The sequence below is a fragment of the Balaenoptera musculus genome, chromosome 4 (assembly GCF_009873245.2).
Source record: "Balaenoptera musculus isolate JJ_BM4_2016_0621 chromosome 4, mBalMus1.pri.v3, whole genome shotgun sequence".
Classification (NCBI taxonomy): Eukaryota; Metazoa; Chordata; class Mammalia; order Artiodactyla; family Balaenopteridae; genus Balaenoptera; species Balaenoptera musculus.
The window spans coordinates 10103417-10120069 of NC_045788.1; the positions used below are offsets into that span (position 1 = coordinate 10103417).

At 47.1% G+C, this 16653-nt stretch overlaps 1 protein-coding gene across 2 annotated transcripts in view; it reads left to right on the forward strand.

Annotated features, from left to right (window-relative positions):
• The window catches only part of RFTN1 (raftlin, lipid raft linker 1), a 200741-nt gene that overhangs the window by 98297 nt on the left and 85791 nt on the right, over positions 1-16653 (forward strand). For both annotated transcript variants that reach the window (XM_036850561.1, XM_036850562.1), the window contains exon 4: positions 7978-8086. In XM_036850561.1, the coding sequence (XP_036706456.1) occupies positions 7978-8086 (109 nt within the window). The remainder of the gene's footprint in view (positions 1-7977; positions 8087-16653) is intronic.

Here is a 16653-nt window from a genome sequence, read left to right on the forward strand (position 1 = left end):
CTTATATGCCTTGTTGACGTTGCTGTGCTCTGAGAATCTGAATTCATTTTGTCTTACTCATTCTTGGCTTTCAGGACCTTGCATATCTGCGCCAGGATATGCTTTCATTCCCTCTTCCTTTCAGAAACTCCCTTTGGAATGGCTGGAAATAAACCCCTCTCAACTCTCCAGTGTGTACAGGTGGGGACCCCAAGACATGAGATGGGTCAGAGCTCTTCTTAGTTAATGCTCCCTCTAGGCCATTTCTGAGAAATGACCCAGCAGCACGGAGATGGTTTTTTTTTCAAGGAGCCAAGCTACTCGGAACCCAAATCGGCAGACTGATTTGACAGTCAGCCCATGTAACAGGATAGTCATATATAATATTAAATGTGAACTGATTTCTTCGCACCTTTTTCTGTAGGGTGGATTAAATCCAGTTTCTCTCTTGGGATTTCAAGAGGATAAGTAAATTGAAGGGAAGATTGTAAATATGTTAATTGAAGCAATGGACAGAGTGGCTCCTACCCTCCCCTAGACGTGCTTCCTTGATTTGATCCAGGACTGCATGTTCCCTTGGTTTTCTCTCTTCCCCCATGGTTGCTCTTTCTTTGTCTCCTTGGCTGCTTTCTCCTCTTTTCTCCCCACCCTCTTCATGGTGGAGGGTCCCCAAGCTCAGTCCTTGACTCTTCTCTCTGTATATTAATTGAGATCTCATTCAGTCTCATGCTTTGAATACCATGTAGAAGCTGATGACTCCCAGATTCACATCTCCAGCCCTCTCTCCTGAAGTCCAGATTCGAATATGTATTCAGCTCTCTACCAGATATCTCTCCTTGGCCGTCTGCTGGATAATGTCAAATTCAGTACCTAGGAAGCCGAATTATTGATCTTCTCCCCAAGCCTGTGACCACTCCCGCCCCAGCCTTCCCCATCATAGCTGTGGCAGCATCACCCACTCTCTCGGTGGCTGGAGCAAAAATCCTTGGAGCCATCCTCATCTGCTTTCTTCCTTTCACACCTCACAACCTATTCTGTTCATGAGGAAGTCTTGAAGGTTCTACCTTGAAAGTATATCCAGAATCCACCACTTCCCAGCACTGCTACCAGCCCCCTTGGGGTCACCATCACCTCCCGCCTGGACCACTGGGTTAGTCTCTTAGCTGCCCCCTACAGCCAGAAGGATCCTTTTCAAATAAACATGTACCCACTTCTATATATAAAATGGATAACCAACAAGGACCTACTGTAGAGCACAGGGAACTCTACACAATATTTTGTAGTAACCTATAAGGGAAAAGAATCTGAAAAAGTTATTTATATATATATATATATATATATATATATATATAATATATAACTGAATCACTGTGCTGTACACCTGAAACTAACACAATATTGTAAATCAACTATACTATAAAAATAAAATAAATCAGATGGTGTCACTTCTCTGTTCAACAAGGGCTTCCCCTGTCGTTCTGAGTAAAAGCCACTGTCTTCACCGTGGCCTGTAAGTTCTACACTCTCTGACTCCCCTTTGGCTCTCCGACCTCATCTCCTCTTCCTCTTCTGCCCCTGGTTCACTGAGCTCCAGCCACAGGGCTTTTTTGTACGAGCTCACCTTAGGGCCTTTGCACTGGCTGTTCCTCTGCCTGGAAGCTTCTTTCCTGGCTGTCAGCACGGTCAACTCCCATAGATCTTTATTCCAAGTGTCACCTTCTCAGTGAGGCTGCCCTGACAACCCTCATAAAAACTGCAGCTTCCCACCGCTCGTGATTCTCTACACCTTGCTGTTTCTTTTTTCTTTAACGCTTACCACTGTTGAACATACTCTCTGTGCTCATGAGTATTTCTTGTTTGTTGCCTGTCTCCCTCCACCAGGTTGTGAGCTCTGTGAGGGCAGAGATTTTGTCTCTTTTATCTGTTGATGCTAAAGAAGAGTGTCTGGCACAAAGTAGTAGTGTGATCAATATTCGTTGAATGAATGAGTAATTAGGAACTATGAAAAGGGCTAGGAATGCACTTACAGATGATAGAAGTAGATCAGCAGCTGCTAATATTTGTTGAACCCAGACTTCTTGCCATGCTCAATGCTAAGGGCTTTACATGCTTTTGTCTTATTTAATCCTTACAAGGATGCCAAGAGATAGCTACTCATAATATTCCCATTTGACAGTGAAAGAAACTGAGGCATAGAATGTTTAAATAAATTGTCCAAAGGCACACAGCTGGGAAATGATCCACCTCTAGTTAGCTTCAGGACCTGCAGCCTCTAACTAATAAATCTAGAGGAAATTATGGAGGGGAGGTATGCAGGGAGACGGGGAAGCATATTTCATTGTTAGCAATGCTCTTCTCAGAGTGTCTGCATTTAATCTCAGTGTATTTACTGCTAATTTTTAGATAAGGGAGGCTTTGGCAGGTAGTTAATCCTACACCTCCAGAAGTGCATTCTGTGTCTCTCTTTTTTTTTATTGTTTAGACCCAGATCTTTCTGTCCCTTCTGGAAGTGGAAGCCAGTGGGCTTCAGTCCAGGCGGACGTTTGGTGGTTTCCAGTATCCTTTTCCAGGACAACACAAGGACACGTCCTTTGGGGAAACATAAGTGGTGATTCCCCTCCCCCACAGGGGGGTGCAGATCCCTGCTCAGCCAGTGATGCATCTTAAGGATTCTTAGGAACTTGACTGACTGCAGGACATCTACTCCCCTGTGCTGTGGTCCCTCAGGGGCCAGGCCATAGTTCCTGGACTCACTTCTAGGGCATGTCAGTGTGGTCAGGGTGGTCCTTGCCCTCTGGGACATGAAACACTCATCACCTGTCAGAGGCTCTTCTCAGGTGTCTGGCTAGATCTTGGGGCCTGAGCCTAGACCCAGCCACCAGTAGGAAGCCTGGTCTGAGCATGAAGCTGCCGTGTCTTCCTGCTCGGCAACTGCATGAGTTTTCTACACTCTGTAATAAATTACCACAAGTTTAGTGGTTCCAACAACATACATTTATGATCTCAGTTTCTGTAGCTTTTCTGGGCTCTCTGCTTCAGGTCTCATCAGGCTGCAGTGGAAGTATTGGCTGGGGCTGCAGTCTCATCAGGGGCTTGACTGGGGAAAGGTCTGCTCCCAAGCTCCATTCGGTTGTGGGCAGAATTCATCTCCTAGGGCTGAGATCTCTTGATGGCTGTCATCCAGGGACTGCCCACACGGTGCCCTGGCAGCCTGGCAGCCAGCAAGGGCAGGGTCTAGCTCTCATCTGCTAAGGTGGAGTCTTACGGCGTCACATCATCATGAGAGGGATCTCCTATCCCTTTGCCTGGTTCTTTTGATTAGAAGCACATCGCAGGCCCTGCCCCCACTCAGGGGGAGGGACTCTACAAAGGCATGAACACCAGAAAAGGAAGGTCATTGGGGGTCACCTTAGAGCAACCACGGTCACTGCCCTCCCTCCACCCAACCTCCCTCCCAGTGCTGAGGAGCCCAGATGCTCCCACTGGCAGCCCTGTAGGCAAGCTTCAAGCTTTTGTGGATTTGATACAGTTTTTCACAGGGCTTCTGGCAGGGAGGGGCTTTCTGTGTGACTGTGCCACCCACCCAGCTCTGGCCTCGCCCCTCACAGAGTGCTGACTTGAGGGCTTGGGCATCTGTCCTCGTAGTAGTCAGGGGTCCTTGCCACCCCTCTCCCCTGCAGCCACTCTTCAATGTTCCAACCCTTTCATTTTAAACTATGGAGGTAATTCCTGTAAGGCAGGGGAGACCTTTAGTTACTCACCTATTCCTCCAATGTGCATGGCTTTGCTTTCAAGTGACCATAGGCCGAGATGTGAGTTTTCATGTTTCATCTAGAAAATTTATAATAATGCCTATTTTTGTCCACCTTTTGTGCTTCTTTCAGTTCAGATATAACTGAGTTAATTATCTGATGAAATGAACCAGAGCTGCTTTCCTCCTCAGAGTACTTCTTGTTCTAGAAGCAAAGCTGAGAGTTATTAGATCCTGTACTAACAATTATCCCTTGTGAGTCTAGTGAGTCGGGCCTGTGAGTTGTTTAAAGACAGACCCGTCTTCCTTCCGTTCATTTTATGGGTGTTTTACAGAGTGGATACAGTGTTGACTTATTTTATTTTATTGTTTTGGTTTCTTATTGAAGGATTCTTTTTTTTAATTGAAGTACAGTTGATTTATAATGTTGTGTTGGTTTCAGGTGTACAGCAAAGTGAGTCAGTCATATATATATATATTCAGTTTTATATATATATATATATTCTTTTTCAGATTCTTTTCCTTTATAGAAAATATAAGATATTGAGTATAGTTCCCTCTGCTATACAGTAGGTCCTTTGTTGTTTATCTATTTTATATATAGTAGTGTGTATATGTTAATCCCAAACTCCTAATTTATCCCTCTCTCCCTTCCCCCTTTGGTAACCATAAGTTTGTTTTCTATGTCTATTCTGTTTTGTAAATAAGTTCCTTTGTATCATTTTTTAGATTCCACATATAAATGATATCATATGGTATTTGTCTTTGTCTAGCTTACCTCAGTTAGTATGATAATCTCTAGGTCCATCCATGTTGCTGCAAATGGCATTATTCATTCTTTTTAATGGCTGAGTAATATTCCATTGTATATATGTACCACATCCTCTTTATCTATTCATCTGTTGATGGACATTTATGTTGTTTCCATGCTTTGGCTATTGTGAACAGTGCTGCTGTGAACATAGGGGTGCATGTATCTTTTTGAATTATAGTTTTGTCTGGGTACATGCCCAGGAGTGGGATTGCTGGATCATATGGTAATTCTATTTTTAGTTTTCTGAGGAACCTCCATACTGTTTTCCTTAGTGACTGCACCAGTTTACATTCCCACCAACGTGTAGGAGGGTTCCCTTTTCTCCAAACCCTCTCTGGCATTTGTTATTTTTAGATTTTTTGATTATGGCCATTCCGACCAGTGTGAGGTAGTTTGATTTGCATTTCTCTAATAATTGGTAATGTTGAACATCTTTTCATGTGCCTGTTGGCCATCTGGATGTCTTCTTTGGAAAACTGTCTATTTGACTTATTTTCAATGTTTACTATTTTTCACCCTAGTCATTTAAAATGTCAGTGAGGGGACTTGCCTGGTGGTGCAGTGGTTAAGAATCTGCCTGCCAATACAGGGGACATGGGTTCGATCCCTGGTCTGTGAAGATCCCACATGCCCCGGAGCAACTAAGCCCATGCGCCACAACTACTGAGCCTGCACTCTAGAGCCATCTAGAGCCAGCAAGCCACAACTACTGAGCCTGTGAGCCACAACTACTGAAGCCCGCATACCTAGAGCCCGCACACCGCAACGAAGAGTAGCCCCTGCTCACTGCAAATAGAGAAAGCCTGTGCGCAGCAACGAAGACCCAACACAGCCAAATATAAATAAATAAAAATAAATACATTTATAAAAAAAAAACAAAAAAAATAAAATAAAATGTCCGTGGGTATTTATAAATAACCTTGTACAGTCTGGTGTTAGTCCCTGTGTGACAGCAGCGGGGATTTCACATCCTATTTTCCTCCTCCTATTCCTGTCTTTGTTGTTTGAGATCCCACACGATGCATATGACAGTATCTTGACTAAGTCTTCTCTTTCAAAAGTCTGGAATCTTCTGCTTTAGTTCATCTTAGCATGTCTTTTGTTTAGGGTGGGGAGAGAGTAAGAACATGGGGGAAAAAGGGAGAACATGAGTCTAATCTCTGATGAAGTTTTTAGGCGAGAAGGCTGGGGTTCAGAATTGGTTGATTCTTTATTCCCGTCTTGCCCCTAGGTTCTTCATGACCTTTTTTTTTTTTTTTTTTTTCTTAGATTCCATATATATATGTGTTAGCATATGGTATTTGTTTTTCTCTTTCTGACTTACTTCACTCTGTATGACAGACTCTAGGTCCATCCACCTCACTACAAATAACTCCATTTCGTTTCTTTTTATGGCTGAGTAATATTCCATTGTATATATGTGCCACATCTTCTTTATCCATTCATCTTTGATGGACACTTAGGTTGCTTCCATGTCCTGGCTATTGTAAATAGAGCTGCAATGAACATTTTGGTACATGACTCTTTTTGAATTATGGTTTTCTCAGGGTATATTCCCAGTAGTGGGATTGCTGGGTACTAGAGAATGGACTTGAGGATATGGGGAGGGGGAAGGGTAAGCTGTGACAAAGTGAGAGAGTGGCATGGACATATATACACTACCAAACGTAAAATAGATAGGTAGTGGGAAGCAACCGCATAGCACAGGGAGATCAGCTCAGTGCTTTGTGACCACCTAGAGGGGTGGGATAGGGAGGGTGGGAGGGAGGGAGATGCAAGAGGGAGGAGATATGGGGACATATGTATATGTATAACTGATTCACTTTGTTATAAAGCAGAAACTAACACACCATTGTAAAGCAATTATACTCCAATAAAGATGTTAAAAAAAAAAAAGAATTGGTTGATTCTTTTGCAATTAGTTTATTCCAGTTTGGCCCGTTTGGAATCAGTTGATTCTTTTACATTTCAAAAGTATGCACCTCAGTCCCTACCCCTGAAAGGATATGTTAGAGAGAAAAATAAAATAAATTATTGACATTTGCTTACCCAATCACAGTTGCGCACCTGGGGAAAACCAAATCCTCTTTAATTTTTCCACTTTTGAATTTCGTGTGAATCATATTCAGATGGTTAATGGCAGCATAAATTGCTTTGAATGATATATAAGACGCCTAGAAATTCATCTTTAAAATATTATAGCAAATAGGCATTCAGAAACTGTTTATTTGGTGGGATATACGTGTCTCAGGAATTCAGTATGAAGATGCCCGTCCTGGCTACACCTGCTCTCACAGGGGCTGCAGGGGCCCCTCCTTGGTAGGGACCCTCCTAAGCCGGCTGGGAGGGCCCTGCTCTGCCCTTGGCAGTAGAGAGTTGCTGTACACGTGGTGTGAGCCCTGGAGAGCCCGGCCCTGGTCTCCAAGTCCCCCTTCCCACGAGGACAGGGCACGGTCTGCCAGCCCTTGACTGATGTTCACTTCCTGTTGTCTGACGTCTGTCAGGGCCAGCCAGTCACCTTCAGTTTCTGACAACCATGTGGCTCCCAGGAGTCCCTCAGCCCCATAATGTCACCCAGGGGTCCCTCAAAGGAGTGACACGGAGTGGTGGGATTTCCTTCTGGTGACCACTTGCTGCTGTTTGTCCCAAGTGCACCCAGCATTGGGTCACGTGCACATCTATATGAGGGGGACGGGGAAGCACCCCACCACCTGGTGGGGGTGCGGTGATGGGGGGCAGGGCACGCTGGACGCCTCCGTCTCGACCGCAAGGTGTTCGGTGTTTGCTTCAGACAGCCCTTCACGTCCGCTCTCGTCCCAGGATTTCTACTTCAGTTGCCTTATATTCTTTTCTTCATGCATCTTTAGTTTTGATAGATTTTGTCGGATTGCCCTCTGTAGGGGTTGAACCCTTTAAAAGTCTTTTAAAAATTAATTTTTAATTTTCTAAGTGATACATGAATATATTCTCTTCCAAAAAAGTGAAAAAATTAGAGATACAGCCAAAGTCACTTTTGATCACTAGCACCATCCCTGCCCGATTCCCACACTGGCCCTCACCATCCCCCCAGAGGTCACTGCTATTATTGGTTTGCCAATGGGAAATATACATTACTGGAGTGTGTGTGTGTGTGTGTGTGTGTGTGTGTGTGTGTGTTGTTTAAGGTATAAACCATATTGTACTAAACCCATCATTCTATAATGATGTGTTTTCCTTGATGATATGTCTTGGAGGTCTTTCCATGAAGTATTAATAGGTCCCTCTATATTATTTGAGTTGTTAACCATAAATTATTTTTTCAGAACTGCCTTTTTGACAGTTACTTTCAGGAAAGAAATTAGGATTTCATTCAACACCCGGTGATTCTTTTTTTTTTAATATATATATTGTGCAAAATCTTAACTTGTGTGTGTGTGTGTGTTTCTCTTTTCAGATCTCAGAACACTGATCTTCACAATGAAGGCTACATCTTGGAATTAGATTGCTGTTCTTCCCTAGACCACCTGACAGACCAAAAAATCATCCCAGAGTTCATTAAGAAGGTGAGTGCTGCAGTCAGGGTGCAATTGAAAGGGCTGGCCGAGCGCTTGCCTGAGTGAATGGCTGGGGGTTGGCTGAGAGCAGGTGGGCTGCACTCCCCAGGCCTGTTCTGACCCGGGACTTTGGGTGGCCTCATGGGGGGCAGTCCACTCCCACTCAGGCTGGCCTTGGCTCTGGAACAAGGTGGCTTCCCCTCCTCCCAGGATGGCAGACCCTGTGTTTTTAGGGCTGGAGTGGCGTTAACAGCTGACAGGCCTGCCGGCCCACTGCCAGGACCCCCTTCAAATCCTCAGGGTGGTGTGAGCCCCCCAGATCCCACCTTCCACTCCCCCTGTGGGTCTTCATTGTCACGAGCCCCCTTTCTTTCCTAGAGCGGGAGCGTGCCACAGTCCGGTGACCACTGGCATGCGATCATTCCAGGGAAAATTGCCTCATTGCAGGGGGTTCATTTTCTGCCCTGAAATATGTCTGGTTTTGAACTTCTCTTTGAGCCATATGAGGTTTCCTGCCTAATTGCAGGGTGCGCTGAGTTTCAATACGCTGACGTTTACTGCAGGAGGAATGTCCTTGCCCAAACCGGGGCTAAGTTCATCGCTTCATGCTTGCCTTGTCCTCCCCTTCCCAGTCTCCCAAAATAATTGGCAGTTCCCCATCATGTAGAGGTGATTGTGGTTTGTCTGAGATCCAGTCAATCAATTAGTGAATTCTTTAATAAATATTGTTGGCTGTTGTCAGGCCAGAAATAGTACTAGGTGCTGGCACGCAGAGAACAAAATAGCTGTGGTCCCTGCCCTCGTGTCCTCACAGTGAAGGCTCTTCTGAACCCGAGAGATGACCACGACCAGGAGGGAAGCAGCAGACAGACAGGGTGTGGTGTGGGAATCGGGGGGGGGGGGGCGCCTCGGGCTGAGACAGTAGGATTAGGCCTGATGGGGCCGCAGTGGGCGGGTTGGGGTCCCTCCGAACAGAGGGAGCAGCGTGTGTGAGGGCCTGAGGGGAATGAAAAGAAGATCAGAGGACCTTTGGCAAGAAGGGGGCCATGAGGGGTGGAAGGAAGGGCCAGGACTCGGCTGTGAAAGCAACAGGAGGCCGTGGAGAGAAGTTCTGCAGAAAAGTGGAATAATTGGATGGTCCCTTTAAACAACCAGTGATTCTTTTTTTTTGGTTCACTCTCTGCCTCCCTCTCTTCAACGTTTGTGGCGTGTTCAGGCTCTACAAGGCCCTGGGAATAACCACTCGGGTATGATGGGAGCCGAGACTCGTAGCCCAGGAATCGGATGACCTCTTAGGTCAGACATTTGGGTAATTTTACTAGGACGATGGAGACTCTTTCTGCTATGGTAGAATTCAGATCATTTTTAAGAAGTGGGAGGAAAAGCAGTTTTAGTTCACGCATGCCTAAGCCTGAGAAAATGGGTGCTTTCATAACTCAGAGAGATGTCTGTATAAATAGGGCCATCTTCTTTGGATTGCTGCAAATAAAATGTTCTCATAAACTTGGTAGGGGCATTCTAGAGGTGGGATTTACCCCGTGATCTGAGCACTGGGGAAAAATAGTTGTAGAAATGGTTTTGTAATTAGACTCAGATGCTTGGAATATTTGAGGGGTGGGTTGGTAAGACGAGGGCATTGGCTCTGGCCATACTGTCAAACAGGCTCTTTTAAAAACATGTGATTTGGCGCTTTTGTCTTAACCAAACCAGATCACTGCAGGACTGACCCGTTGCCTTGTGGCCATCTCAGGTCGTAAACAGCCTGCTGAGTGGACGGACACTCAGATGCCGTGTGTCTGCAGTGCCTGCGGTGCAGGTGGGCGTCTGTCCCACAGAGGACAGAACCTCAGAGTTACGGTTTATATGCCCTGAAGGACATCAGCCAGTGTTAACTTTTACTTTTATCCCAACATTCTTTTCCCCCCACTGATTGTGTGTGTGTGTGTGTACACATGGCAGTATCTCATGATTTATTCAATAATTGGTTAAATCGATCATTGACACCTGCTCATTCTATGTTTGTATAAGAATTCTGTTTTTAACATTAAAAAAATTATTTTTTTTATTGAAGTATAGTTGATTTACAATGTCGTGTTAGATTCAGGTGTACAGCACAGCAATTCAGTTATAAATATGTATATGTATATATATACATGCATACATATATACACACACATATATTCTTTTTCATATACTTTTCCTTTATACATTATTACAAAATATTGAGTATAGTTCCCTGTGCTATACAGTTGGTCCTTGTTGTTTATCTGTTTCATATATAGTAGTGTGTTTATGTTATTCCCAAACTCCTAATTTATCCCTCCCCCAACCTCTCTTTGCCTTTGGTAACCATAAGTTTGTTTTCTGTGTCTGTGGGTCTATTTCTGTTTTGGAAATAAGTTCACCCGTATCCTTTGGTTAGATTCCACATGTAAGTGACACATGATATTTATCTTTCTCTGTCTGGCTGACTTCACTTAGTATGATAATCTCCATGCGATTCTGTTTTTAACATTTTGAAGATGATATACTTTAAAGCTCACTGTGCCCTCCTGCCCCTGCCTTACCTGTACCCCTGGTTTTCAAATACAAATGACTGAGTTCAGGCAGACTAGACAACTTGCACACTCGGGTAGCACTGAGATTTCTGAGCCAGAATTGGTCTCCAGATGTGTATCTCGGAGTCTCTCACCTCTTTTTCTCTCGATAGAGACACAGTTCATGGTTGCGGTCAGCAAAGTGGAAGGGAAGCTCCCCACTCTGGAGAGCCCAGGTGTTGAGGTGGCCCGGCCATTTGGCCCTGCCCTGTCGGTCCGTGGCCGGGGGCTCCATCTGGGAGGATCTAGTGTTTCTGGCTGTCACTGCTGGCTGTGGCTCTAGTTCTAGGCCAGTGGCCATGACAACCAGGAGAAGAGGTACAAAATGTTGGGACTGGGCCCCCTTCCCTTTGCTCCCCTTTTCTGTTGTTGGACATGATTTCTGGAGAAAACCCCACCTCTGGTGCAAAGAGGAGAGGAATGGGGGCCTCTCTGCAAGGTCAACAGCTGTTGCAGCTGATGGCTGAATTGCACACGTGTGTACATTTTTCTGTCATCACACGGGTAGAAGACTGCAGGAGTTCCCTGGGAAGAAAGACAGTAAAAATTATTTTGTGTATTTTTAGTAAATATTTAATGAATAGCTTGGTCCCTATATATGTATACGTGTGTGTGTGTGTGTATAACAAGTGGTGACACTTGCTAATTGCCATTCACTTAGGCCAAGATGAAGCTGTGTCACTGGCAGCTACTGCCTACAGCCATTCCTTTTTTATCTGGGTCATTATTTTGTGTGAAATAATGGCTCCTGTCCCTATGACAAGTAGATCCATCTTACGATGAGAGGGTAATTAACTCATTTTGTCACTGTGCCATCATCCAGGATAAGCTCATATTCTTCTCTGCACAGTAGAATTAAACTCAGAGTGATTAGAATTTTTCTTTTCTTCAGAACAATGCCTCAGTGTTGTTTTTCCACCAAATGTTTTAAATTAGCAGAACCTTTGGATAGAGGACATGGATGGAGGGAGGGAAAGGAGATTTCATTATTTTCCACAATGAGGAAAAATAAAGTCATTTGTATCTGTGTCATGTAAAATTAGCTGAAGATGCCGTAATTCACAGCCCCCCTCCGTCACGATTTCACATGGAGGGTGAAGGGAGCTGTATAAGAAAGATGACTCTCTTCCTTTCCGTGTGGCCTAATGATGCTCTGAGCAATTTGCCTGATCAAATTAAGCCTGGGCTACTGCACTGTGTTTTTCCCTCTGGTACCCTGCTGTGCTCCATCCAACTGACCCTTTATGTAAATTATTTATTATGGCCCACAGAACATTTAAGATACAGTTTTATGGGCAGACTGGGAGAGAATACATTTTCCAAAGCCCTAGAACCGAACGCCCGAGAGACAGCTGCAAGGCTGGGAGAACTCCGGTGCTGCCTCTGTTCCTTTGAGACAAAGGTTCAGCCTGCCAGGGAACTCCCAGAGAGCCTGTTTCGTGTGGCTGGTGTGTTTGTGGGACCCTTTGGAATTTCTGTTCTCCAGAGTTCCCAGAGGATTGTAAAGAAGACAGGGTGATAGGGAATGAAGAGTCTACACGTTCATCTTCGAATGACTTTGCATTCTTTGGAGCTTCTTGGGAAAGTGTCTGGATGTTTCGAAAGCACTTTAAAGTTTGCCGAGTCATGGCACACGTTTTCTGGTTGGTGCTGCACAGTATTTCTGTTCCGGGGGCCACGCTGGCAGTGATGTCTCCCTTCTAGACCGGAGGAGACAGCTCAGAGAGGACGGGGGCTTTGCCAGGGGCTGGGACTGCAGAGCGATGGGGCCTGGCCTGGCCTGCCATGGCGGGGTGGGGGGGGGGTTGGCCCCAGCGGGTGCCCGTGGAGCTGGGGAGGAGCAGGAGGGTCTGTGGCCGGGTGGCCTGGGAAGGCTGTGGAGACGTGAGCTAGAGGATGGGGGCGAGTGATGGGCGCTGGAGGAGGTGGAGGGGCCTGGTGGGCATTGCTGTTCCTGGTGTGGATGGGAGCGTGGAGGAAAGGCTCAAGGCTGAGAAAGAGCCACGTCCTGATTGGCTGGAGTTTAGGAGGGACAATGGGAGGAGGAAGGCTGTTCTGGGCACGGTTCTTTTGGTTACGTGAAAGGGAGCCCTGCTCAAGCCAGCTCAGGTGAATTGGGGGTGGGGAGAGAGGGTTCCTTCCTCTAAAGATGCAGGAAATGGCCTGGGGTCTCAGGCTCCAGGAGCAAGAATTCCCCTGGGGCAGGAATACAAGGGAAAAAAAAAAAGATGAATTGATCTCTCTCTGTCTGTATTATGTGCTGCTGGCTCCTATTTATGCATATATATAGGTTAATTTGAATTTTAAATGGGATTTTACTGCACAGAGGGAATCCCCCTAGATGCCAGGCAGACCCTGTGCTGAGGGGCTGTTACAAGCACTATACGCTTAACCCTCATCTCTCCCTTCTGAAGCCTTATCCCCATTTTACAGGTGAAGAAACTGAGGCACAGAGAAGCTATGCAGTTTGCCCAAAGTTACACCTGGGAAAGGGAGGACTGGGGTTGGAACCCAGCCTGTCTGGTCCAGGGGCCACACTCCTGACCACTGGGCCCTGCCGCCGCTTCTGCGGAGCCCTCAGGAACTGGGAAGGAGCCATCCAAGCCAGAAGGCCGGGTTGGGCATGGGAGGCAGTTGGGTGTAACCGTGTCTGGTACGTGGGGACAGATTTCGGAGCAGGTGCAAGGCCTCCCCTGAGTGGAGTCTGGGGCTGCAGGCCTGGTTGCCCAGGGGAGAAAGCCACACCCCCTGCCATTGTCCGGGCAAGACTTCAGGGCCTCACCTTCAGACCCTCAGCGCTGGGCTCTCACTTTCTCATATTAACTCCTTTTATGATGGACCTGAAGGACCTACTTAGAACTAGGTTTCGGTTTTCACTGGACCACGGAGCCTTTGGAATGAAGACATTGAGGGGAAGCAAGGCAGACCCCTGCGAGGTTCTGTGTGGAGAAGCTCAGAAACTCGGTGGCCTGGATTAAACTACTGGCATTTGCCCTTCAGAAAACCAAACGATGCTGCTTACATCTTGTCCTAAAGAAGAGAACCCGACAGGTATTTCAAATCTCAATGGCTCCTTTTAATGAAACAGAATATCTCAAATCCCCAGGATTATGAAACTTTGCCTGTGGTATCTAAATGACTCATCGTTTATTCTGGCTAATTGTTGAGTATTCGGGGCTTCATTTCTACAAGTGCTGTGCAGGGTCTAATTTTAATTAGTGCGAGGTGCCGACTCAGAGTGAAAGGGAAATTATATTAAAAAGGCTTCCCTTTCCTCACTGCGCCCTCATCTACTCTCAAACCAAGGGAATCGTGACATTTTTTAAAAGGCTGCCTTGGTAGGGCTGGGGAAGAGGTTAAGGGAAACTGGAGTGTGGTTCTAGCAGTGACCGTGCCCTTGGCGTGCAGGGAAGTGGCTCAGGGCTAGGGCTGGACAGAGGAGGGGCTGAGGCACTGCTGGGGGATGGGGTGTCCTGTTCCCTGTTGTGTCTCCAGAACTTAATACATATTTGTCGAGTGATTGAACAAATTAAAAGAGAAATGCAGAGGAAGAATCATTAAGACTTTGCGTCATAGAGGAGGGAGGGGAGCCTGACATGACACTCAGGGGACTGAAGTGTCAGGCGGGGTCATTTGCGAGGATGAGGAGGAACACACAGCCCGAGGAGCCATTTGGGGGCGAGAGGTAATGAGGCTGGTGGTGGGCGTGTTCGGGACCCTCTGGGAAACATTCCAGAAGGCAGGTATGGTTACACTGGAGCTTGGGAGGGGGCGGGGAATGGGGACGTAGTTGAGGGGCAGGTGAGACAGTGGGGAAGTGGCTCAGGGGGTTGTCTGGGGGGCACATGCCCATCTCAAGGGGGCAGGCACCACATAGCCTCAGCCCATTGCTGCCTCGTGGAAGATACAGACCCAGGACCCTAAGGTCTTCTGTTGCTTGGCTGGCTCGTTGGTTGGCTTTGTTTTAGAGAAGTGGGTAATGTTTTTTATTTCCTTATTGGGAAGTCTTGGTTTCTCAATGTAAGCAGATAGATCCATCAAAGAACTGCAAGATCTAGACCAGATTCTCTGATTGATTCTCTGTGGTGAAGGACCAGGTTTTGTTTGTTTTGTTCTTTTCCAGTTCATTAAGGAGGGATGCTTTTGTAAAATACAGTGAAACATGGCGGCAACGTTGAAGAGCTAGAAAAGCATATAAATGCTTTCTCTTGCTTTGTGTACCTATCTTGTCACAAACTGGTACCAGAAAGTTGGGGGGCCAGCAGTGGGCCCAGGTCCACATTTTGAGTAGCCCCCGGCTAAGATGGCAGAGACGTGGACGGGATGAACTCATGATGGGAGAGCTCCCTCACTCCTGCAGAGGGAGAGAGGAGAGAGCTCTGGGGAGGATCCGGAGAAGGAGAAAAAGAAATGGCTTTTAAATGAAGCAGGGGGAGAAAGGGAAGAGCGTGCCGTTCCAGAATCTGCGGGAAGAGACCAGGGAATACCGTAACAGCAGGAAGGAGGTCCAGTTGGAACCCACTGCGGGTGGGGGGTCGCCCACTGGATTTGACCACCGGAGGCCACTGATAAATCTCACAAGAGCAATTTTTAAGGGATGGGGCAAGCAGAGACCCCTCACTTTCTGGGTTTAAGAATATGTAAGTATAGAGAGAGGCTAAGACAGGGTACAGGTCGAAGGAATTCTTGTTAGCTGGTTTTGAATAGGAGAACTGAGCATCTTTAAAAGCTGAAAGGTAGAGAAGGAAAAGTTAATGGAAGTTAGAGGTGATAAAAAGCAGAGGCAGGTCCAGGGTGGGGTGATCGGCACACGTGGGATGGGACACCCTCTCCCTTGAGGCCGGGGTAGGAGGCAGGAGGGCCTCACAGGCTTAGAGGCTCACAGTGGCGGGAACAATGCAGGAGCTGCTGCCTGGAGGCCTGTTTTCTTCTAAAGTTCCTTTTCTGCTCTTTTCACTGGCCTGCGAGCTCCCTGTTCTGTCCTGGGAGGTTAGCTGAAGTTAATTTGATCCTGAGGGGAGGGAGGGCGGTGTGTGCGTGTCTTGATCACTCCCCCCAAAATGAGACAAAACTCTTATGCTTCACTTTTTGCCCTGTGCGTGAACCCAAGATCCAGTACCAGTGGCCAGGGTTCACCCATGTTTCTGTGACCAGACCTTTGAGGTGGTGTCTGGGGAGGCCTTAGCCAGTCCAGGTACCGTCCCTGGACACAGGAGGCTTACAGCCCAGCTGAGAGCAGGTAGTCACAGGGTGGAGGTCTCATCACAAAGGGTATGTGCTCTGGAGTAGAACACGGTGAGGGGCCCTGACCCAGGCAGGCGGTGGGAGGAGAGGGTGGTCCACTAAGAAGTGGGGTTTGCTCTGAGATCTGAGGGGTAAACAGGTGAGAGAGAGTGGAGGTAGTGGGGAGTGGAAGGACTTGGAAAAAGGCCAGGAGGTGGGGAGAAGCATGTTTGGTCAGAGGAACAGAACGGAGGCCATTTTGACTTGACCGCAGAGATTGGAGGGTGAGGCCGGAGAGTCAGGACTCACGTGTGCAGGGCCCACAGGCCAGCCGCAGGATTGGGGTTTTTCTCCCAGATGCAGTGGAAAGCCACGGGGGGGGGGGGTGGCTTTTAGGAGGAGCTAGAGAACGATACCAGATTTACATTTTGGAAAGATCAGAACGGCTGCGGGGTAGAGACTGGATGGGGGGCAGGGGTGGATGCGGTTAGGATCCTGTTGGAGTGTCTCTTTGTAGATGGTTAGGTTGTAGCTTAGCTTACAGTCAGAACAGCATCATGGTGGAGATGTGGATGGATTTGAGGACTGCGGAGCCTGGGAGATCACCAGGGCTGTTTACGGATCGAATAACGGCATGGTAGGGAGGGAGGGACCAGGCTGGTTTGGCCTGTGCAGCTGAAGGAATGGAGGCCTCTGCTGAGATAAGAAAGCCTGTGGGACAGGCCATCGTTTCTGTGGTCCAGGAGCTCAGGGCAG